This window comes from Mya arenaria, chromosome 11 (genome assembly GCF_026914265.1).
Source record: "Mya arenaria isolate MELC-2E11 chromosome 11, ASM2691426v1".
In the NCBI taxonomy this organism is placed as follows: Eukaryota; Metazoa; Mollusca; class Bivalvia; order Myida; family Myidae; genus Mya; species Mya arenaria.
The window spans coordinates 22,928,238-22,952,805 of NC_069132.1; the positions used below are offsets into that span (position 1 = coordinate 22,928,238).

General features: G+C 35.8%; 1 protein-coding gene across 1 annotated transcript in view; it reads left to right on the plus strand.

Annotated features, from left to right (window-relative positions):
* LOC128208424 (uncharacterized) overlaps positions 1-24,568 on the plus strand; it is a 30,956-nt gene that overhangs the window by 839 nt on the left and 5,549 nt on the right. Inside the window, exons 2-7 of the mRNA XM_052911984.1 lie at positions 3,556-3,678; positions 4,846-5,056; positions 10,731-10,940; positions 11,106-11,228; positions 11,504-11,710; positions 23,565-23,722. Of these exons, the coding sequence (XP_052767944.1) occupies positions 3,556-3,678; positions 4,846-5,056; positions 10,731-10,940; positions 11,106-11,228; positions 11,504-11,710; positions 23,565-23,722 (1,032 nt within the window). The remainder of the gene's footprint in view (positions 1-3,555; positions 3,679-4,845; positions 5,057-10,730; positions 10,941-11,105; positions 11,229-11,503; positions 11,711-23,564; positions 23,723-24,568) is intronic.

Below are 24,568 nucleotides of genomic sequence, written 5' to 3' on the forward strand. Positions count from 1 at the left end.
TTATACAGAAAACAGAGGTTTGAATGGAATGCATATATGCTTTATATTTCGGAATGGTGTACCAAATAATGGTCTTAAGTAGAATGCGTTAAGCTTTTTAAACTTGCCTTAGTTTTGATCGATTGTTGATTAAAATATTTGTCCACTACCGGATGTTGGAGTGTTCTCCCTTTGTCCACCCCCCACCCTAGATAAGTTTATAACATGTATTTTGTACACTGTTTAATATAGCCGTCACGTATGTTTGGAACAATAATTGTTTTATTGGTCATATTCAAGCATGGCATATGCTTATTTCTCTTCTTTTTCATGATGGAGTTTACTTTGACTACAGAAGTACATTTTCCATCTTAATATCAAGAGGAAAGCGTAGTATTTCTTCTTCATTTCGAGATAAAAAAACGTGTTCAAAGACGTTCGGTATTTGCCGGATATGACGTCACGATTTGAAATTAAAAAAATACAATGTTTTTGGTTTTAGTTCTTACTGGATATAATCTAAATATGCATTCTACGTATACAAAGAATTAAAAAGATCGGGGTATACCTGTGATTTTTAATTATAACGGGTACTAAGTTTCTGTAATGCATTCAGCGCAGGCAATAGCAAATTGAGAGCAGGTGAAACAGACAGATCGTTGTTCATTGTTGTCTTTTACTGGAAAATCATATGGTCAAAAAATCTGACACCCGTCATCATTTGATACACTCTTTGATTCAACTCTTCAAGGAAACATGATATTAACTAACATATTTGCTAAACGAGTTGAATAAAATTTTGCATTATATGAAGACTCGTGACAAATCCTATATATTTTTAAAAATGGTCCACTTTCTGTTTCAACACATGTAATTGTAACACCGGTTGAACTCAGTTTAATGTCACCTTAATTTATTTTCCAGTTAAGTTGACAATAGGTTCCTCACTTAAAGTTAAATCAAAGTAAAACTATTATTTGACAAACAACAAAACTAGATGACGAGGTACAAAATTGTGTAACTATTAAAGTTGCACTTTCACTGATTGAACGTTTTGACAACTTCTTGGAACGAGCCAATTTTTGCGAAAATCCATGGAAGTCACTTATTTAAGATTGCTGTCAAAAACTAAATCGCAGATTTTAAGTTCAAAAATTAATGTTTTATGCATTTTTCTTAAACCGTTAGTAACGGTTCAAGCCATAAAACATTAATTTTCGAACGGAAATATGCAAATCAACGATCTTATCTTTTGTCAGCAATCTTTTATCATTGGTTTGCAGATATTTACGAAAAACTTTCCTAAACATAAAAAAAATAAATAAAAAAAGTTGTAAAAATAGTATATCTGTGAGAGTGCAGCTTTAAGTGCATGTGAATTAATATTGACAGAAAAATATTCAAAAAATAGGACATTTTTCAAGTTAAAGTTCAAAATCCTCTATATATCCCAAAAAGCAGTTGATTTTCATCCACATATTTACTAATATATCAGATCTTACGAGATTGCCTAGCTTCTAGACAAAACAGCGCATATATGTTACTATTTGGATGTGAAAACCATGAAACGTATATATTGTATATATCAGAAGGAATACGTACATAATATTGCGTATCTATCTAGTCTACATTTCAGAAGAAATACGTGCGTGTTGCCCGTGAACGTTCGTGCGCGAGAGTTGATTGTTCAATGTCAAATCTCCAATCTTTGGATGATCGACAATATTTTATATTGATTTGCAGCATTCTTTAATGCTCACCCACATGCTTTTCTTCAGCTTAGGAAATTCTCCGTATGATAAATGGCATAATAGCGTGGTGTCAAGTAACTGTGGAAACCTGACCAGAAACCAAACAGTCACATGTAATTTAATCCTATAGTGACGACGAAACGAATGCTATCTAAATAAGAACTTTTATGTTTAAGTACTCGTTAAAGTTTGTATCCAAATGCTTTGCAAATCTGCGTTTGTTGTGTTTGCTTTCAAGAGTACATGTTATTAAAATGACGCTCTTATTCAAAATCAATGCATACACATGTATAACAAACATAATTTTTGAGTGATAAACCATTAACTACTCACTAAATAATGCATTTCTGGAAAATGTTAATCACAGATAACAAGATTGTAACCATGTATTGAATTGCTGAAAACGCAAACATTTTAAATGATTGGTGAGGGCTTAAAGGTTAACTGTGATCTACTATCTTCTCATAAGGTTGAAATATCGTGTTTTCTACACCTTTCTTTTCAAATTAAACTAGGTATCTTTCTTAAAAACCTTTGTTTTCGACATGTATTCTTCCTTTTTAGTATATTAAAACAATTGTATTAATTGTGGTAATTCTTACTTGGGAGTAAGAGTGCGCCTGTAAACAAACCGGAAAGCTACAATAAAATGGCATACATATATTCCTATAATATAATGTTTATACATCTATCAATCTAAATTTTGGCCCTTTAATCGCGTTTTATTACTTGTTAACCTCGAATGATAAATAATACTAAAACAGTCGGCAGATTATTAGAGACGGGTAAGTGGAAGAAGAGGCAATAAGACAATAATTATTTGTATCGTTTTTGATGTTTCAAAAACTGTAGTTGATTGTGATAATTGCAATTACTCGTTAAAAAGAACTGTCATTAAATAGCCAGCAATATGTATTATTTCAAATTCGTCACATTAATTTTTGACTTTAAAATGGCCGTTCCAAATCAGCCTAAAAGTTACATTTCCAAGAGATCTTTTGGCACTAAAAACTGAGCTCATGGCATTCAACTCGCAATGGTTCCAAAGTCACTCGTGGCTTCACTATATATGAAGAGGTAAACTGCGCTAATTTGTTATTTAACATACATTGTGAGACTGCGCAAATATGAATAAATGCTACTAAACGATAATAGTTTTATATCTATTAACTATTTTAACCGAAAAAGGTTTATATAAAAACATGAAAATAAAACCCGAACTCAAATAATACATATTGCTGGCTATTTAACTCACTGGAAATCGAGTTTTTCAAGCTTAAAATTGAAAAATATCTCGTTGATAGGGGACACCCCTCCAGTGCCCACCCCTTCCGCGGCCCCGATGTCAATTTCCTTCCTACGCGCCTGTATAGTTCAACCCAGACCTTAAGACCTCACTTATTGGTTATTGGGAGAATGTAAAAAGTGATAAATTTGGCCCCTCTATGGCCTTTTAACAGGGCCCCCAGTATTGGCTTATCTCGAGTGATTGTCATTTTTAGCTGAATTTTGATAGTCACTACCAAGACACGTTACACGCTACGAATTTCAGTATTTCATTCCCGAAACTTGGTTGGTAAAGACACAATGACCTACAACGGCTTGAAATAATAAACCAACAACAACAACAGCAACGACGACGTCGAAAATGATGATGAATATGATGATGATGTTGACAATGATGATACCAAAATAAGGCCGATTTGGGAAAATTACCGCCTCGTTTCTTCCAATATACGGTGTAGCAAAGCTGCCTTCGCAGTCGCGCATTAACAAATATATATGACTGTGTATGAATGACTTAATGAATGTGTTTCCATTACAGAACACGTTGGACACCGCGTTTGACGCCGGCGGGAAAGTAAACATCGGACTGACGGCGACTACCATCGTCTCCCAGTGGACATGGGCAGCCACACTCCTCTTCTCCTGCACAGTGGCTAGTAAGGTATATATCTCACCGTCTAATGTGGCACCACAACTTGGGTCCAGAACATGCCATGTGACCCCAGCCCTGCAAAACACATTAATCTATCCATACCCATCAAAACATCATGTTTGACCATTATAGAACGGACAGGAAGGGACAAACAGAAAAAAGAAAAGAACAAATAAGCAACAAATGTATTTGTAAATGTTTTCGACTTTTTGGAAAAATAGCATCGAGGACTCCACACAATAAGCTATACCTGCACTCTCTTACACTTGCAACAATTATAGGGATCTCATTCTGTACGTTCCAATAATCATGTCTGCCTGTAGGAAAAAAGGCAATATGCTTGGTAATCGTAAATGCATGACGTTAAAACAATCTCATATAAGTGACTTACAGACAAATACGCCAAGTAATCATATATTCGTGACGTATATAGAATCACAAATAACATACAGCCTTGAACCTAGAACCTACGACTTCGCTCATCATTTTGCGACATGGATATTAAGACTAGACTTCGTGGATCGGATGTGTCACCTGTCGGGAGTGTCCATCATTTGTCTAACCATGGTCAAAGTCAATAGACGTCACCTACTGACCATGACCAATATACGTACATGTACTACGTTTGAAAACACTGCACCTAGTCATATAAACGTGATTTATCGGAAAAGAAAGTGAGGTGTGTCTGCCGTACTACGCAGACGACGCAACAATTAATACAGACAAAAGTTCATTAAATTAAGTTGAAAAGCCAACGATAATATTTAATAAAAGTAACATTGTATTCTGTATCTGGAAAATATTTTTCAGATTGAGATATGATTCTATCAACCATTTTGTGTTTAGAAATAACATTATGATCCTTTCATGTGTCATGATTGTACAATCAATTAAGATATTTTTCTTCAAATTACAGTGTAAAACAGTATGAAACATGTTATTCCAAATAATTTATTGAAGCTAATTGTAAGAAAGTGTTAAGGGTAATGTATGCAGACGTCAAAAAGGTTATATACTCGAGCGAGGGATGAAGATGCTACATTTAACTTCAATTACTAGGAACATAAATCATTAGCTACATCAGCACCTTTTGCGACTTAACATGTATCCATTTCATACTATAATTACATTCATTATCACCCAGTATATAAGCTAACGGACAAATATTTTTTGCAGTACGGCGTGAGCGGGCCTTTCTGGTACGCGGCGGGCGCCACAATCCAGATTCTGCTATTTTCCATGGTGTCCGTGCAGCTCAAGATACGGGCCCCGGGCGCCAAAACTTTCCTTCAAGTTATCCGGGCGCGCTACGGTGCCAACACCCATAAGGTTTTCGTCTGCTACGCTCTCATCACCAACATCATCGTCACATCGAATGCTATGCTAGGTAAACAAGCAGATACTTTTTACTGGTTATAAGTACACTTTAAACGTAATGTATTCATAATATTAAGCATTTTTTCATTGTGGCGTTCTTGTTCTACAGTGTATTGGATTGAATGACATGCATCTTTTCATTGACGTCACGAAATAAAAAAAAAATTCTTAGCCTATTGATTTTTTTTATTTTGTCAAAAAGCGGGATTCATTACCTTTCCAGTAGTATTTTGTAACTCTATGTTTGCATTTCAATTGCTTTACCGTGTGAGAATGGTACATTTTCTAACTGAACGCCAATATCTGACGCGACGTCACTTACATTTTGAAACAATTGAATTACCTATTGGAGTATTGATTGTATTGGTCTTGGTTAAGAATGGCAGTTTCACAGCTTAACAAACATGACGTCTTTTTTGTTCCCGCCTGGTGAAACACGTCATAATCTAAGTCAGATAGATCAGAATGTGTGAAATCTTTATGATGAAGCGAAGCGAATATGTTCTATTGCTTGTTTTCGCTTTTAGTAAAGTGCACGGAGAGGCGAGAAATAACTTTTCATTTTTCATTCCTCATATTGAACTGCTGTTGTACATTCGAACCCCTTTGGCTCGAACTCCCAGGGACCGGCGAAAATACCTCAAGCCTCGAAATAATCGAGCCAAGCGGGATTGCTTACCTTCAGTTTAAAGAAATCGGCCCTGTAAATCCAGTTCGAGCCAAGGAGGAATTCGAGCCAAGCGAGTTCGAGCAAACGGGGTTTGATTGTATATAAGCGAAGCTCCTTTAATTTAAGCTCAATGTTTATAAGAATTACGGCACCATATTTGCACAAATGATATATAGCAGTTTTTTAATTGTTGAACACTGCCCTGGTATGGTGAAAGTGGCGACATATCGATTGGGTTGTATTGGATTGTAAAATGCAGTAATTTACAATCTAACATGTTGTAGCAAATGGCCCGACAACCATTATTTAGCAAATGACAACCAGTATGGCATGTGAAGCCAATCACCACATAATGTTCATCAATTTTAAGTACAGGTGTACAAATCAAACTATCAAAGTGTAGCTTTCCTCACGAGTGTTTTCTGATCGGAAATCATTGAAGAGTCTTCATTAACTTTTATGCAAGAAACGCCATCGGACGCCAACAGAGAAAATGCATGAAACAAAATTAATCCCTGTACGGTAACACTATACAATGGCATGCATGATACGAATTTTTTTGTGAATACAAAACTTACGAAGTGAGATTAAACAGCGAATAAGTAACGCCCGTGTTTGTAGAGTGGATCTGGAAACATCTGGTGGTTCTTGAGTGTCACCAGGTTTGGCTTGACACATTGTTAATGAGCTTTAAAGTGTTCGATACAGATCCCGGTTGATCTTACTGAAAATTGAACGAAAACGCATTATAAATGGAAGAATGTTGGGAAAGAAGGCCGCCGTTTACGCAGTGTGACTGGCGCACAGTTTTCAGCGTGGTGTAGATGGAAATTCAATGAATGTTTATAACACGAGACAGTCTTAAATTACTTTCATTATAACCGTGAAAGTAATTCTATTCCAGAAGAATATATATGAAATGACCTTCAGTTAAGGTGGACAAACTATTTTTAAAAGCATATGTTGACCACATAGCTATATAACTAGTATTGCCTCTTCTTGGTGTCCTTCAAACATCTAGGTGGAGCTCACCTCACGTCCTCAAAACATTGAAACCGTACAAATATTTTTTTAACCTAAAGAATTCGTTTACTTCTAAATTTTCAATGTTAGAATAACTTAACTTTTACACCTCAACATCCATTCCTTAAATGAACGGCCTTTTGGCGATAACGAATATTTTCTGATGAAAGCATCATCTTCGGAGCGCGAATCGAACTTTGTTTATCTTGTAATTGCTTGTATTGTGACAACAGGTCACGAACATCTGCAATCAACATGTTGAAAAGTGTAAAAATAATGTTTGTTTAATGTATTGTTGTCATTTAGGTTTCAAGTTTGAGTTAAAGAAGCCATCTAACGTATCAACTATGAGTGATAATATTTTCCCCGCATTAATATGTCGCAAGAAGATAAGTTGTTTGCGAATACGGTCGAGTCGTTCTATTTACAGAATGGGTGAAAAAAATATAATGTTTTCTTAAAGGAACTTAAATATTTTTAAACATTTATGGAAAATAATGAACGATTGATGTAAATATCAGTAATGAATTGGTCGATTGATGTCATTATCAGGGAAATGAATGCAGTTGGGCTGGGAAAAGTACGTGTCAATTCAACCATCTGGAAAGAAAAATCAGAAAAATCTTGATTCAGAACTATTGATGTAAATAATAAGAAATGAAGTGCGCGATTGATGTATTGTTGTATTTGTCTTTAAATTGTTTACCTTGTATAATGCCTTGTTCATTGTGACCGTATTGATATGCCCCAGCCTTGTTTGAATTTTGCCACCGCCGAGTGAGCAATCATTCCACCGGGATAAAAGTTATTACAAATGCTACACAAAGCTATCTACATTTATTTTATTCAGATTTCATTGCTCACAAACCTGATAAACTTGGGTAAAGACACAGAAAATCAGAAGTGAATATCCACGTGTTCATGTAGAGAAGATTGTTTATTTACTTTTTCAATAGTTCACGATCTAGACGACGCCATCTTGGATTGACTGTCAGCCAATATTTTTGGGTCATTTGACCCAAAAATATGGGTCGTTTTCGGTCGGGTCATTTTCGGTCGGGTCATATGACCATGAGTTTCGGTCATTTGACCATGTGAGTATATAAGGCGGGGTTTTCCAGAATCGAGAGGAGACGTAACTTGGACATAGCTTGAAGCACATCCCGTACGATTCGACCTCGGGCGTTTCGTCCATTTTGGCATTTGGTTTTGACATTTATCTGGAAATAGAAAACGATAACAAATGAAACGATTTTTATTATTTGTCTCCTTGATAAAATTCAAAAATAGTATATAGGAAATTCGCGGAAAATTAATGTTTAAAGGACTTATAAATTTTAACACGATGATATAGCGTTTTCCTGTGTCTACCCAGCGATTGCATACTGTACCTTTTCTTCTTTTGATGTTTAAATGATGATTTATTCCGCTGGTGTACTGTTTTACAACGTTTATTAAACTTGTAAACATCGATTTGAGTTGTCTTCCCGGTGAACTAGTTTTCGACACGCAATGGTTAGACTATATACAATTTAACTGCCATAGAGAGGTTTCGCTACCAGTACCTGAGGGACAGTCACGAGGGGAACACTTCAAATACTTGGTCACCCTAAAAGGGACAGTTGATAGCGTCGACGGACCACGGGGCTAGGTCGTAACAGTATTAATTATTTTCTGATGCTAGTCGTGCATTGTCAAGAAACTGTTTTTATATGTTTACGACATAAGAAAATTCGGTCTGTGTGTATGATGTCGTTATCGGGGTATGAACGCAGTTGGGCTGGTTTAAGACTGTATGGAATCCTCTGCGTTCATACCCCGATAATGGTATCAATCACGCAATTCATAAATTGGTTTACAGTTCTGTTAGATATTTTATCTGATATCTTACAAAAGAAACATGATCTTAAGTGGCAAAGAATAGTAAGTTGGGTTTTTTTCATATTATTTCGCCAAAAGGATACAAAAATCGTCTCTTATTTTCCACATCCAATCAGTTCAATGATTTTCCAAAAACAGAAACAGCTTTGGCTTATCAGTGGTGAAAACGTCTGTTGTGACTAAAATACATCAAGATTGTATACCGATATACAACAATTGCCTTGGTTTAAAAGGTCTTCTGCCAATGTGGAAATGCAGTAAAGCGTTAAGACTCAGAAATAGAGAACATGTTTACAAAGAATGTGTAATTGTGAATTAATTTGAAGAGCTTGCAGCGAAACCAGTTGGCATTTAAGATAAATCTTGGTTTATGACAACGTTAATATTTTTTTGTTCATGATTTAACAACCGCGATTTAAAAAAAATATACATCACTTGGTTTGTCTAAATATAAAATAACACCATATAAGTACTGTCGTCATTATCGTAGAGTTAGAGCAGTGGGAAGTAATACATCATACATGTTACCATTTATGGGTTTAACAGTTACCTTTAGTTGGCTTAATATTATGAAGACGTAGCTCAGGATCATTTTTCATTCGTTTTAGTTCAATATAAAACATGGTTACTTCATTTAACATTTCGCGACATCACTATTTTTACCAGAGCTTATGAATTCTTTATTCGAATATGAAACGGTGGGATATTTTCTACGTGATATTTAGAAATTATTGTTTACAATCTTAAAGATAAAGGGAGGAGCGGACAAAAGGTGCGAGCCCTTGTTCGGCATTTAAAATTAACACAATTTGCATTTACTGGGTTAGATCATAACGTATTTTTAGCAGGCGGAGAACAATATTACGACGTCATGTCTTTGATGTTTCAAAACTGGCATTCTTAGCGATTAAGCGTTACTTATATAAGACTTTTATACGATCTCATTGGCTGTATTTGTATACTTCTAACATACAGTACAGTAACATTTAGCACAGAAACCTCACAGTTCTTTTGTAATTGAAGAACATCATGATTTTCCTAGAAAAATATCTGATGACGACCGACCGTTTGATGTATGGGGAATATTCTTTAATTTAAATTGTAATTAGTTGTATGGCACAAGCTATACAGTACAATGGCCTTAATTTGTCTTAATTGATACCAAGCGTCTGTGGTCTCCAGAGTCAAGGTTTGCATTGAACGCTTGCTGTGATTCCATTTAGGCTTAACAATGGATACGGGATTTTTCAATCTGTAATGGTGTATTAATGACAATAAAACGGGCTTCAGCAGTATTTTATGGTGAACATAGCTATGCACTGTGCTGAATAGTCCATTATATGCTGCCATTTGAATTGATTCATTGCAATGGTTGAGGGAGAGGGGGGATTCGTCAGGGGAGTGCTGTTTTTCGTTCTACACTCATGAAAAAGAGACTAACAACATGCAAAAATATTGCCACTCATAGTAAGACTATAAACGATTATTTACCTATTTTGGTTCAATGTTCGTGACGTGAAAACCCAGCTTATGAAATGTAAACGGAATGATGATACGACATGCGTTTTGCATTTGTGTTTTGTTCTTCAATAACATAAAGATTACATTAACTTATCTTCTATCAGATCGCCATGGCATGTACACACTATCGAACATGCGGGTCCACCGTACTGCTTGCGTTGACATGATACATGGGCGCCAATTATGCGACGGTGCTTTCCATATAAGCGAAGCCTCATACAAAATATTCAAAATAAGACTGCCTTCAAATAGTCAACAAAATGTGAGTCACTCAAAGCTTGTGCAATACAGCCGGTTTAATCGCCCGATCGGGGCTGTCATGTGACGCTCGCGATAAGTACGACGTACATGGTGCTGTATTTATACATGCACTCTAACACATGACCACAACGTTTGACCTGCCACCTCGTGTCATTTTGTTATGCATGTCTGCCGTTCTCTACGTGCTGTCACAGGAAACGCACGTCAAATGAAATACAGGCACGTCCTCTGTACCCTCTAAAACACGGTGACGTACTTTGTTACGTTCATTAGCGACCATAATACCACATTCCATTAATCAACGGTTGATCTATGTTGTCCATTGCAGGCGGGTCCGCCGTCCTCTCGGGGCTGACACAGGACATGAGTGTCGAGTATGCCACAGTGCTCCTGGTAGCGGTGGTCGGTACGTACACGTTCATTGGCGGCCTGGGTGCCACGTTCTACGTTTCCTTTTTCAACTCCGCCCTCATCTGCTCCATGATGCTCGTCTTTGTCGTTCATGTGTACGACGATCCATCGGAAAGCAATCCCCTCGGTAGGTTCGCTACACTGTCGCTTCCAGTCTATGATAGAAACCGGGTGCATTTGAACATATATTATGTATTAAACATATGAAGCTACAGCCTGAGAAGTAAACTGTTGCAAATTCATTTATAAGTTTCAATTATAAATTATGTCGTATGTGTCTGGTTCCATGAAGGCAGCGAGAGCCGCGTGTACGAGTTACTGGCGTGTAGCCGTGGCCCAGAGGAGAATCAGGAATCAAGCTACTTGACCATGCTCTCCTCTTCCGGTTTTGTATTTGGTCTCATCACCATCAGCAGTGAGTGGACATGACATGGACTGTTTTGTTTTCTTATTTGGTAGTATATGGTGCTCATCAACATATAACACTCAATTAATATGATGAATGCCTCTCCAAAGTCTATATACGGTGTTCATTACGACTGGACATGTGTACATAATAAGTCAATAAATATAGTAAATTACATTTGGTAAAACTGCTATAAAATATAAGCTTAAAAGCGCTCACCTTGTTTATCTTTATTTTATGTATGCATCCCTGATAATCAATGTTTTTTTGCAATCCCCACCCAGGTGGATTCGGCACGTCGTTCGTAGATCAGTCTTACTGGCAGAGTTCCGTTGCGGCAAAACCGCGCCAGGGCGTGTTGGGCTTCTTGGCAGGTGGGCTCGTCTGGTTCTCCATTCCGTTTGCCCTCGCATCCACAATGGGTCTGGCGTACACAGCCCTCAGCACTAATCAGGGGACACCACTCCTCTCAGAAGAGGAGGTAAACACAGGTAGGAGCTTCTATGGTTGGGACTGTTGTCTTCAGATATACTCCTGGAATAGGGTATTGAACAAAAAGCTGCAATAATACTGTCACGCTTTCAAGCTAACATGCATGTCCGCCTGCAGAGTGAGAGGTCGTGGGTTCGATTCCCACAAAGTGCACAAAGCCTATTTGTGTAGTTTGTCACAATAAGACGTTTGGGCATTTGTGCGGCAGTTCAAACGTTCATTATGAAACTGTAGCAAACCTATTGTAAGTAGAGTGACTATTTACCACAGTCTTGCATTGAACTTAAAGATCGAAGGATTGATGGGCATTGACTCTGCCGCTGAGAAAGGAGTTCAGTGAAACTTACAAAAACTATACATGACCAGTTGTATAAGCAAATGAACATTTTATAAAAATGGAAAAAGAAATAATACACAAGCAATTAGTTGAATATGATATTGAGCTTGAAAAATGTTAATACATTTTACCATATGTCCGTAGCTTTAGACGTTTCGTTTCGTACCCAGATAGGTTCGAAGCTTGGTACCAATCATACCAATATTTCTTTCCACACTCAATGGGATATTTACCTCGCACATGTCTCTGCATTCAATTCCAATGCAGGGGGACGTTGAGACACTCAAGTTTAAGGTCACGGATAACACCAACCGAATCAGTGACAACGAATCAAAGACCTCAGATAATAAAGACAACATAAACCAGGCAACTTGCAGAGTATTGCAAATTGACTGGAAATCTAGGCAACGAAACATTATTATTTTCAATCTTGACGAAAAAGACAATAAAAATCCCTATGAATCAGTGGAAAATTTTCTAGAGTCCACATTGTCACAAGAGCCTAATAACTTCACCATCACAAATGCAGAAAGATTAGGCAGCAAGGACCCACCTAAACACTTGGTTAACCGTCGTCCCCAGAACAGACCCCACTCAAATTTACAGTTTCATCTGTATATGAAGCGGACGAACTGGTGGGGCGTGGCTTCCTCCTAAAGGGTACAGGAATAGCTATGGACCGCGATTACCCACCGGAAATCTCGAAGAAACGTAAGGAAATTTGGCCCATATATAAGGACATTCGAAAGCGTTATGGTAAGGAAGTCCAATTTAAATTTCCAGCAATGATCGTCCACAACGGCGAGGTCATAGTAAATGGCTTCCCAGGTTGGTCAGACAGCTTTAAACAACTCCCGACGAAACCCACATATTTTTCTAAATATATCACCATGCGTCAATCGAGTCCGGCACCAACTTGGCCAGGGCAGGCAACCTCCAACCCTAATCATGCCCCCACGTCTCCCCAAACTGATGCACAAGCACTTACCAGTACTTCGCCGAGGGGACACCAGGAGTCGTCGCCGGAAACAAGACCACAGCACAGTGCACCAAATTCACCCTCAATCATCAGCGGCACCGTTCCGTTTAGAGAACCACTACCAGTTGCATCAAGTGCAAGTCATCAAAACCAATATGTCATTACCAGTGTCAAACCTTGTTCAAGTCACTCCAAGTATGCCACGAAATATTAATAAATCCAATATTCAAAGTGTAAAATCACAAAGTGTTCAACAAAAAGCTCCTATCTACAGTGCTCAGAGTAAACAACCAGCACGTGGTCGTCCGAGAAGCACGTCAACTGTGCCTACTAAACCCCCGTGGAAGAAGCTCGACAGCCTCGGTATCTCGTGCTACAGCTAAAAATAGCTCCCCAAAAACCCATCTACCTGATGATGACGCTATAAATAGTCAAATAGAGCAGCGATTATAGGACAGGTGTGGAAAAGAGAGTGTGAATAGTTGTGATTTTATAAATATTGGCTATCTTAATGTATGTGGAGTGAAAAGGAAATCAGAATACCCAGAATTTATCGAATTAGTTAATAATTATGACATTCTTTGTTTAGGTGAAACCAAATTGGATCAAAATGATACTATATTTGTTAATAACTATACTTTTATATCGTTTGCAAGAAAGCAAAAAGTAAGACGCAAAAGTGGTGGTATTGCGATTTTGATTAAAGATTCTATAGCACAATATGTAACAATCATTGAATCAGATCTGAATACATATTTTGGTTTAATATTGATAAATCTGTACTAGGTTCTCGATTTGAGGAACATGTATTTGTGGGAGCCATGTACATTCCACCTGAATGCTCGCCTTATTTTTCACATGAAATTTTCGACCTTATGGAAAATCGAATTAGTAACTTTTCATTGAATAAGAAATACATCTTACTAATTGGAGATACTAATGGTAGGACAGCGTGCCTAGACGATTATTTAATGGTTGAAATAGCAAACTATTTTCATTTTGATTACGAGACATTGAATTTTTTCAACGCATTTTCTCAATATAAACATAAAAGTTTAACACAAAAAAGAAAATCAAAAGATACGAGAACGAACAATATAGGACATAGACTATTAAACATATGTAAAAACAATAATATAATCATACTAAACGGAAGGTTCTCAACAGATAAAAACGTTGATGAATACACCCTTAAAAGCTTGTCTGTGATTGACTACTGTATTTCAAGCATTTTGTTGCTAGACAAATTTTCTAACTTTGAAATTAAATACCCTGACAACTTATTGTCAGATGGCCACTCACTTTTAAGTGTCTCTTTAGCAGTAAGCTCACGTCTAAAAACTAATAGTACGATAAACGAACCTGAGTCAGAGCACAGCTTTAAAACATGCCCTAAATGGCAAACTGATAAAAAGGAGATGTTTTGTAACCAAATTAATCAAGAACACTTAGCTGTTCTTATACAAATGGTTGAATCAATGAACTTTCAAACAGGAAAAAATGAATTAAATGCAGTAGTTGACGAAATCAGTAGCTTATTCATTAATAGTTCTAAAAGGGTGTTTGCAAAATGCAAAACCCACTATAACGTCAATAATTATACTAATAAACCTTGGTTTGGTCCAGAATGTCATAAAACAAGATGTACATACAATTTGGCTAAATCGAAATATAAAGGAAGCCGGTCTTTGCGCAATAAACTTTCCTTAAGAAATGCTAGTCACGCTTATAAAAGTACGCATAAAGAAATAACAGCGCGTGAACTTCGTAATTTAAAAACTCACAAACCCAAAGAGTACTGGTCGTATCTTAACAGAGTGAATAAAAAAACTCGCAGTGCTCTACCCCCCCCCCCCCCCCCCCCCCCCTTATAAGATATGTATAACCATTTTAAAAATCTGAATGATAGTAGCAATCAAGAAGTTTTCGAGTTGCCTCCTAACCGCACAAGAAATAATGTCATACTAAATCGGCCGTTCTCCCGTTATGAACTTGAAAAGTGTATTAACAATTTGAATAACGGAAAATGCCCGTCTCATTTTGATTGTATCCTTAACGAACACATTAAAGCTACGTGCTCATCACTTATGCCAATTTATGTAAAATTATTTAATATTATCTTGGAGACCGGTCATATACCCGAAGTTTGGTAAGCGGGTATTATTCGGCCCATTTTTTAAAAATAAAGGAAGCCCGCAAGATTGTAAAAATTACAGACCAATAACAATTTTAAGTCATCTTGGAAAATTATTCACATCGCTGTTAAATAATACATTAAACAAATATTTGGAAGAACATTATATACTAGAAGAAAATCAAGCCGGTTTTAGAGCAAAATATGCAACGACTGATCATATTTTTGTTTTGTATAAACTTATAGATCTACTACGTGCTAGAAAGAAAAAAATATACTGCTGTTATGTCGATTTTTCCTCTGCATTTGACAATATTAACAGAGTTTATTTGTGGAGAAAACTACTCCTGTATGGCATATCAGGCAAATTCATTCGTATGATATACAACTTGTACAGCGATATCAAATCCTGTGTTTCCGTTGATAATAACATACTATCACCATTCTTTGAAAGTAAAAAGGGGGTCCGACAAGGAGAAAATTTGTCACCGGTTATGTTCGCAATTTTTCTGAATGATTTGGCATCCTACCTTCTTAATCTGAACAATACAGGAGTCGAAATAAGCATACGCAACGAACAAAATTTGGTTACCTATTTAAAAATACTCGCCCTACTTTACGCTGACGATACATCGCTACTTAGCGAAACTGAAACAGATTTGCAAAAAATGATTGATGATTTTGATAACTATTGCAGTACTTTTGATTTAAAGGTCAATATCGATAAAACAAAGGTAGTTGTTTTAGGCACTAATAGGCCGACTCGCTATAATTTCAAAATAGGAGAAAATATAATAGAAACGCTTACTAAATATAAATACCTAGGAGTATTCTTCTCAAGCTCTGGAAGTTTTCTTAACGCAAAAAAAACATTTAGTTGAACAGGCCAAAAAGGCAATGCACTTACTATATAAACGTATTTACAATCTAGATATACCGACAGACTTACAATTACAATTATTTGACCATACAATATTGCCAATACTAGTATACTCTGCTGAGGTATGGGGCTATGAAAACCTAAAAATTATTGAGCAAGTTCATCTTAGTTTTCTCAGAAAAATAACAAAAACTAAAATGAGCACGCCTGCTTATATGCTGTATGGTGAAACTGGACGATACCCATTAGAAATTACCATAAAATGTAAAATGATAAAATTTTGGATATCCATTCTTCGAGGTAAACAAACTAAATTATCACATATTTGCTATAAGTCTATGCAAAATGATAATTCCAGATCTTTTAAATGGACAGATCACATCAAATCAATTTTAGATAATACTGGGTTTTCCAATGTATGGTTAGAACAATCTACAAATACAAACCTTAATTTACATAAATGTGTTAAACAAGTCCTTATCGACCAGTTTAAACAAGATTGGCACTCTGTAATGAATAATTCTTCTATAGGCAAAAACTACTCACTGTTCAAGGAAACCCTCGAATTAGAAAAATACTTTTTAAATCTTGCTCCTAATTTGAAACTCTTTATGAGTAAATTCCGTATGGCGAACCACAAATTCCCGATAGAAATAGGAAGGTATAATAATGTTTACTACGCAGAAAGATACTGTCATATTTGTAGGTCAGACCTTGGTGATGAATACCACTTCTTACTAGTCTGCCCATCCTTTTCGAATGTCAGAAGAAAATACCTACCAACCTATTATTTCATTAGGCCAAATACAATCAAATACAAGGAACTGTTAACTTGCACAAATGTTAAACTATTGACAAGAGTAGCCTTATTTGTGAAACATTTAATACGCAACGCATGTCAGCCAGTGTAATTTCTCTAGGTTTTTTGTTAAATTAAATTAATTATACTGAGTTCCCTAATAACGTTTGTAATTTATTTATACGATATGCTTGTCCAAGACACAGACTTTGAAATCTGGCACTATATTGAATATCCCTTTTATCCCTCATATTTTGTAAAGATATTTAAAATAACTGTCTCCCTCTTTTCCATGATAAGATATAAATTCGATACATGTATGACCATGAAAAAAATACAAAACCATTTTATTCCCGCCACTCGAGACAAAGCCTCCCTTCTTCGTATTAGTATAATTAAGCTTCTATTGAAACTGCTGACTAAACTTATTTGTCCTAATGTTGTCATGTATGTATGACCTGAGTGTAATAAAGATATTTGTTGTTGTTGTTGTTGTTGTTGTTGTTGTTGATATACATGTACACTCATTCGGTGTGTTGAATGTAAGCGCTTCATGTTTCGTGTAATTTGTCTATATATTACAAAAACACAACATGTCAGATTAGTCATTGAGCTTAGTCAAGTGATCATTTGTAAGAAGAACACATAGCAATCTAACGGATTTCAAGCGTGATTTAATGTAGGCAATTTTTCAATGATATTTATTCTAAAGGCGTCCAATCACAGCCGCGGATCCGTGGTTTGTGGTAATACACTTGAATGTCAATCCAGAGGTTCGATTTCCGGCCGCACAACGAAACAAATATAAAAGTCTTCCGGTAGGGGCGTTTAATAGAGTGCTGTAAACTGGTGCTCGTTACAGAAACAAGGTAGCTCTAACTATTTTAACTGTATGTCTGTGCACTATGCTCCAAAAAATGTAATATGATTAACAATCTGACCGCAGCACTCGCCGAATGGGCCTTGCCCGAGAGCGAATATAAATAAACTTTCACACCCAAATAAACACAGGAATAAGCCCGAGAAGAAACATAAAATTTGATCAATTGTACTCTTGCCATATTGCCATCTGACATACAAACATACATCCTCATAAATAGGTCTTGAGGTAAATAACAAGATTTACCACCGTTCAAAACAACACGAGCTATATAGGGGATATTACGATAGGACGCTTATATACGAATACATTATTAGCAAATGTCACAGCACAAAATAACAAACTTCAACGGTACTTTTTTTTACGAGTATGCACTAAGGCCAAAAAAAATACCTGTGTTTCCGGTGACATGGCGAAAAAATAGGGTCGGTAGGTCTGGATTTTTTTTTACACTTTTAATACCATATTATGCAAATTTCTGTCTTATTTACAAAAAGTCTGATTAAACAGCATTATTAAATGTCTGAAATCATTTCCTTACCTTCGACTTCCGTATTTTCCCGCCAATTTTGCCCATGAAATCTGGTGTGTGTTTTTTTATACAATACTCGTTTATTCGCTTGAGGAAAATCGCCGATTTTTCTGTCAACTGTGAGCTCCTTAAACTGGGCATTCAAGGGGATGTATGTTAAAATAAGAACAAGTAAACGCGGATATGGATTTATTTTACGTATCTTATTTTTCGTACATTAATACAATCAAGTTTCATTCATATTTATGGTGAATTCAAACATTTCGGTCATTGTTTTAAGATTCCCAGACGACGATTATTGATTATTATTATTTTGATCGTATGGTATTTTCGTACCAGCCTAGGCAAAATCCAGGCAATCAAATGGGATCATACGGTATCCCACTGACCGAATTAGATACAAACCATAGCCACACGCCTTTGATCTTATCACCGCTCGTGCTCTGACGTCACAAATTGTACCGTTTGATCTGCAGCCGACACATTTCAATAAATGAGTTATCAACTTTCGCAGGTTTTTGTTTGGATTTCACTTAAATAACTTAAATAAGGCGAAATAAATAACCATTGATAATTGCGAATAAATTAATATAACGATTAATGAAATGTGTATTGGAACCTGGCAGTTAGCCTGCATGAATTCGCAAAGCCTAATCGTAAGAAGCTTGCATGATATACGCAAAGTCTTATCGTAAAAAAGTAAGTTTTAATTTGGACATGGATATGGATAAATAACACCGCGAAAAAAATATTTTCATTAAAAAGAGAGCAAAATATATCTCCGGTGATCAATCACGTGTTTTGACCGTAAACATGCGTTTGCCAATTTTAAAATATCGGACAGGGTTCGCCGCCCTCCGCCATTTTGTTTTTCCGTCTCGATAATACATAATCAGGAATGAAAGTACATCCTCCGGGGACATTAACAACGAAAATAATAACGATATATTTGAAGAAATATATTTTTTTACGAAAGAATTTAAAAAAAAATAATTTTACTTTTAGGCCACTCCTTTTTTATTTTTTGGTTTACAAGAATTTTTGGAAAAAATGTCCACCGGGTGGTCGAAAAAAAAGGGGGGGGGGAAGTCACAAAACATACTCTTAAAGGGTGAAATTCAGAGAACAACATAAAAACATTGAAAATATATAGCATTTACTTGACATGTTAATTTTTTAAACTGCTATTAAAGCATGTTTTATTACATTCAAAGTTTCAAAGTTCTAATAAAACACACAGTTTAAATCTTACATTCTGTGCATATAAAACATCAATGAAATTGACTATAAAACATGTTTACATGTATAAACTACACTTTTTATTTACATTGAATATTACTCAGCAAGACATTTGTTTAGCTTTAAGGGTATGCTAAAGCAAAAGTGAATGCAGAACACTTAAAAACTGACCAATATTAAATTGGAAAAAAGGGAAGGCGAATTTTATGCATTAAAATACACAAAAATTGCACTGTATTAAGACAATACATTACATTTTCTAAACATTGTTTCAGTTATTTCAATATTGGAAAATGTCAATAAAGTGAAATAATTTCCAATTTTGTAAATAAGGAAGTAACATTTGATGAAGACATTTGAGCTTTAATATTGTGAAAACGATTCCTGAAAAACTAAAAACCAAACTAGATCTAGATTTGAGTTTTAATAACCTTTACAATGCGTGGTCCTAGTTGTGTGTAACCCAATCCATGCTAAGTCCGGATATTTTCGGACCGGGACATTTACCATGGGATGTTCACCAAATCCATTTCAAATTCAAATCTTGCAGCAAATTACCACATCAGTACATGAAAAACACATAGCAAGATAATAAATCTAGCATGTGACTTAACTTTATGTACCAATGATAGTAACAGAGAAATCCATAATTATGTATCGGATATTTTCATCTTCTTCCAACTCAGCCATTTTGTGTATCATGCGTTCAGAAGGCATCTATACTTCATGATTGTTTATTTTCCATTTTAAATAGTATTCTTTGGTTACAACAACAAATCTCATTTATAGTGAAATATCATGTTCATTGCAAATTTAAATGGACTTATTCAAAATAGTTTTCCGTGTTGTTTTATCTAAATGTTTTGCACACAACTTCTGGCATTAGTAAATGTCATTGACACATGTGTTCAACTCTTTCATTGTTTTTACTCTTAATATTAACCCAAACATGAATAAACATGTAATCTAGAATAAACACAAACTTTACATGGACTCAATGACAAGTATTTCCAAACCATTTTGTGATTTAAAATCCATAAACCCAACCGACCGAACTTGTGAAACTAGGTCTCCGGTGTCAACTTAGAAATTTTACTTTCGATTTCCCTGTTCACACTAAATGCACTGTTATTTGATATTTAACCATAAAATGTTATAAAATGTTTTTCTCACATATAATTTACAGATATTTGTGTCTACTTATTCGATGGCAGCCGCTGACACTTTTATTTTTCATCTATAAACAACAATATTTTCATGACCTAAATTGGCGGGGTAAAACAACAATCACGTGACAGTTATTGTTTGTGTCGGCTGTTAAATTTGCCAATGTATTTTGCTCTTTTTATTTAACAACTCCTGCATATTTTAATTAATTATTTCATACAAAGAATGACTGCTATCGTCAATTCCGCCATTGCCAACGGCGCTGCCATAACAGTTGACTGGCTCACATGCCATCACTATAAATTGGCGAATACGGCTACGAAACAACAAACCAGTCGAGATATACTGCATTCGTAATCTTACCTGTTCGTTTTTCTTTCGTTTCGCACCAAAATCAATACGGTCGGGAAAATAATTTTGAAAAAAAAAGTCAAATTCATTTTTTTTTTTTTTTTTTTTTTTTTTTTTTTTTGTACTTTTCGGAAAATTAGACCCGCCGGTTTCGTAAACCAATTTAAATAAAAGTAGTGGCCTTATGTCTAAAAAATTATTAGAGTCGGCGAGAAAAAAATAGAATCGGTCGGGTCACCGGAAACACAGGTATTTTTTCTGGCCTGATCGTCATTTCCTGAAGACGTAACGCGGCCATTTTAACAAAGTGAATGTCCGTGGGATTTTTTGACGATCATCATGAAGTTCGTGAGTCAATCGCTATTACTATCGATGACGCGAATTCGCCTTCTTCTTTGTATTATCGAGCTGCTCACGTTTATGATGAACTTCAAATTGGCAACAACTAGTTATCTAGTTTGATTGGAAGTGTTCTCTGCTTCGTGCTTATCTTCATGTTTCTTTGAAGAACCATGTGCCTGCATGTTTGCATGCTTCTGGTGGCTTGAGTAAAATTAGGTAATGTTATGTATCTATAATTTGACAGGTTTTATCAGTTATTTTTGTCACGCTATTTTAAGCGACGCAGTAGTTCCTAGACTACACACGGTATTAGCATGATACAGAATCAGAAAACGACAGTATGGTGATAACAGCATGCTATATTTTAACTGTTGGGATATGGAAAAAGAAATTGACAGGCGTATAATAAAACTGAATATTAACCATCCTTACAGAACAGAATTAAGGTAAAGCCACAGGATAAACCAATATACAGTACAGTACAGTACAGTACATATATCACAGAATGTAATCAAGTAAGGTGCGAGACCGAATTAAAATACGCAAAGTAATTCTGATAAGCTATGAGGAGCGAATATATTAATGACTGGAATACCATAAGAGAATTGCATCGCGTGTACTAAATTAACTTGGAAAAAGGTAGTTGAACACCATTATGAGATTTGTAATAGCTTATGCATCAATCTTGCCTTGCCATACAATTCATTTAAATCACATTTATTTGAATGGCGTGCATCTATATTCGTGTTCGTTCGTATCAATAAGTAATCGATCTAGCCAACGGCCAACAATTCAGATAGATCATTCCGAGTTTGGATAAAGTTTGATTATAGCCGTTAAAAGCTTAGTGTAAATGATAATTAGAAACCATGTTCAAGAATCGCAAAAAGAGTTATTCTTGAACAAAGATGAATGTTTCTCTTCACCCCATCCCAGTACGTACTTCCGTTTTTCAGTTATTTGTTTACCTTTATTTATAAAAATCATCAAAATTCGAATGGAATCAATATTCCCTTTTGATGGCATTCATGAAATTAATTATATGATTCTTTATAGCATTGTAAGGGTGAAACTGGTGTGATGTCAGTGTCCGCCTCGCACCTGAGGTTGCGGGTTCGCTCCCTTCCAGGGACAATGTCATTTTACCACCTAGAATGGACATCAGTACGGGGTTTACGAAAAGAAGATGAAAGTATATGATCTACAGCCAATAGTGCCTTGAATAAGATCGGAAGAATTGCTCTAGAAATAATACGTTCTACTTTGTTAACGGGGCTGTGTAGTTTTCTGCAGAGGCACGTGTAAAAATGTTTTAGTCGTTGAATTTATCATAGTGCCATTGTTCTGATAATTTGCTATAAATGTGTAAATTAGGTCAATATTACTGAGACTGAAGTAAAAGTCCTCGATAACGTTGGTATTAATAAGGAAAGTGGTCCTGATGGAATAATAAACTTCATCCACTATTAGAATTCCAACGGGCATTATATTTAATAGATCTAGTCGAGAAATAATATATAACACAAATGGAAACTTGGAAATGTAATGCCTCTTTATAACAATTGTGACCGCACTTCTGTGTACTTCTATAGGCCTTTGTATTTTATTAGTTGTGCTGGAAAGGTGATGGAATGATTTTTTAAAACAAGTATACTATCGTATGCACCAAAACATTCTTATTTACAAGCACAAGTTGGGTTTTATTCCTGGCCACTAGACTGTTTATCATCTTTATCAAACTTGTACATGTAATTTCTTTGTTATTCCACAGCGTTTGGCAGAGTTTGGCACCGTGGTCTCATATATAAACTCCATGAATACGAAATTTCAGGAAACGTAATAAGATGTTTATGTCATTATCTTCTAAACATATCTCCAAGGGGTTTTGTAGTTAGTTCTTTCTTTAATCCTAAGCATTACAGCTGGAGTCCCACAAGGTTCGGTTTAAGGTTCACTTCTCTTTCTTAGTCACGTATATTGCTGATACGGTTGCATCTTCAACAAGAAGGCTGCAATAATTCTTATTTTCAGAAAATAACGAAATGATGGCTTTATTTTTACTCATGAATAACCAACCATATTTGTTTGTTTTGTACTTTTATTCATGCAATAAAATATTATTAAATTGAAATAAAGCTTTATAGAAGTTTCTTAGCGCTCTTTAGATAGTTTATTATCGAGACCGTCTGCTTAACACTTTGAATCTCCTGCAGGTTTGGTGCTTCCGGTGGTGGCTCAGCGGCTGTTCGGGCGGAGCGGCGAGATGATATTGATCGTGATGGTGGTTATGGCGGCCGTTTCCACCGGGTCGGCGGAAGTGGTGGCCGTCACCTCCATTCTCGTCTATGACATATACATGCTCTACCTTAAGGTAAGCGACAACTCCGCTCGGATAAAACGTTATAGTTGTACATATTTATAGAGACTGGAACATATATGGCTTAATGTAGTTTATTGTGTCCCAATACATTTATACTGCAAGGATAAGTATACAGCTTATATAAGGGTTAGTATTTCCTAGTAATGTGATGGTAAATGAATACGATTGACTCGGACTGGGTGTACTTTAATACACATATGACCATAAATGTGTGGACAAACCGACCATAGCAAATGCCTTCAGAAATGATCTTAAAGTTTAACAAATAGGTCGTTACTTTTTGTATTAAACTTTCGTGGCCACCACTCAGTCGAACAAAGTTCTACCACTTCAAAGGTACATTTGTATATGCTTTTAGACGTGGATAAAACAATACTTCTCTGAATGTGTGTGGTTGAAACGCAAGCAGACTCGTCTGATGGTTGTCATTGGCAGTTTTAGTGATAAATGATTGTATATGCATCTATATATAGTCCGATGATGTGTATAGAAATTTATATCATAATTATAATCTAAAATGAAAACAAGAGATGTGAAAAAGGTTTATTGGCGAAACGAAGAAAGCACAGTATTCTTGATTATACATTGAGTTTATTACTATGGACAACATCAATTCCACGGTGTAATTACCACAAGTGTAAGGTTGGTTCTACGTAAACTTTGTAAAGCTCATCGCGGAGCTTGTGTTCAATGAAGTAATTATACGTAGATATTAGATATTTTCGTAATAAAGTAGCTTATTCTACAAAAACATGATATACTTCATTTATGAAATTGCGCTGAAAGTTAAAAGACAAAGCCGTAACAAACTAGATTTATAGATTTTTGTATGTAGGA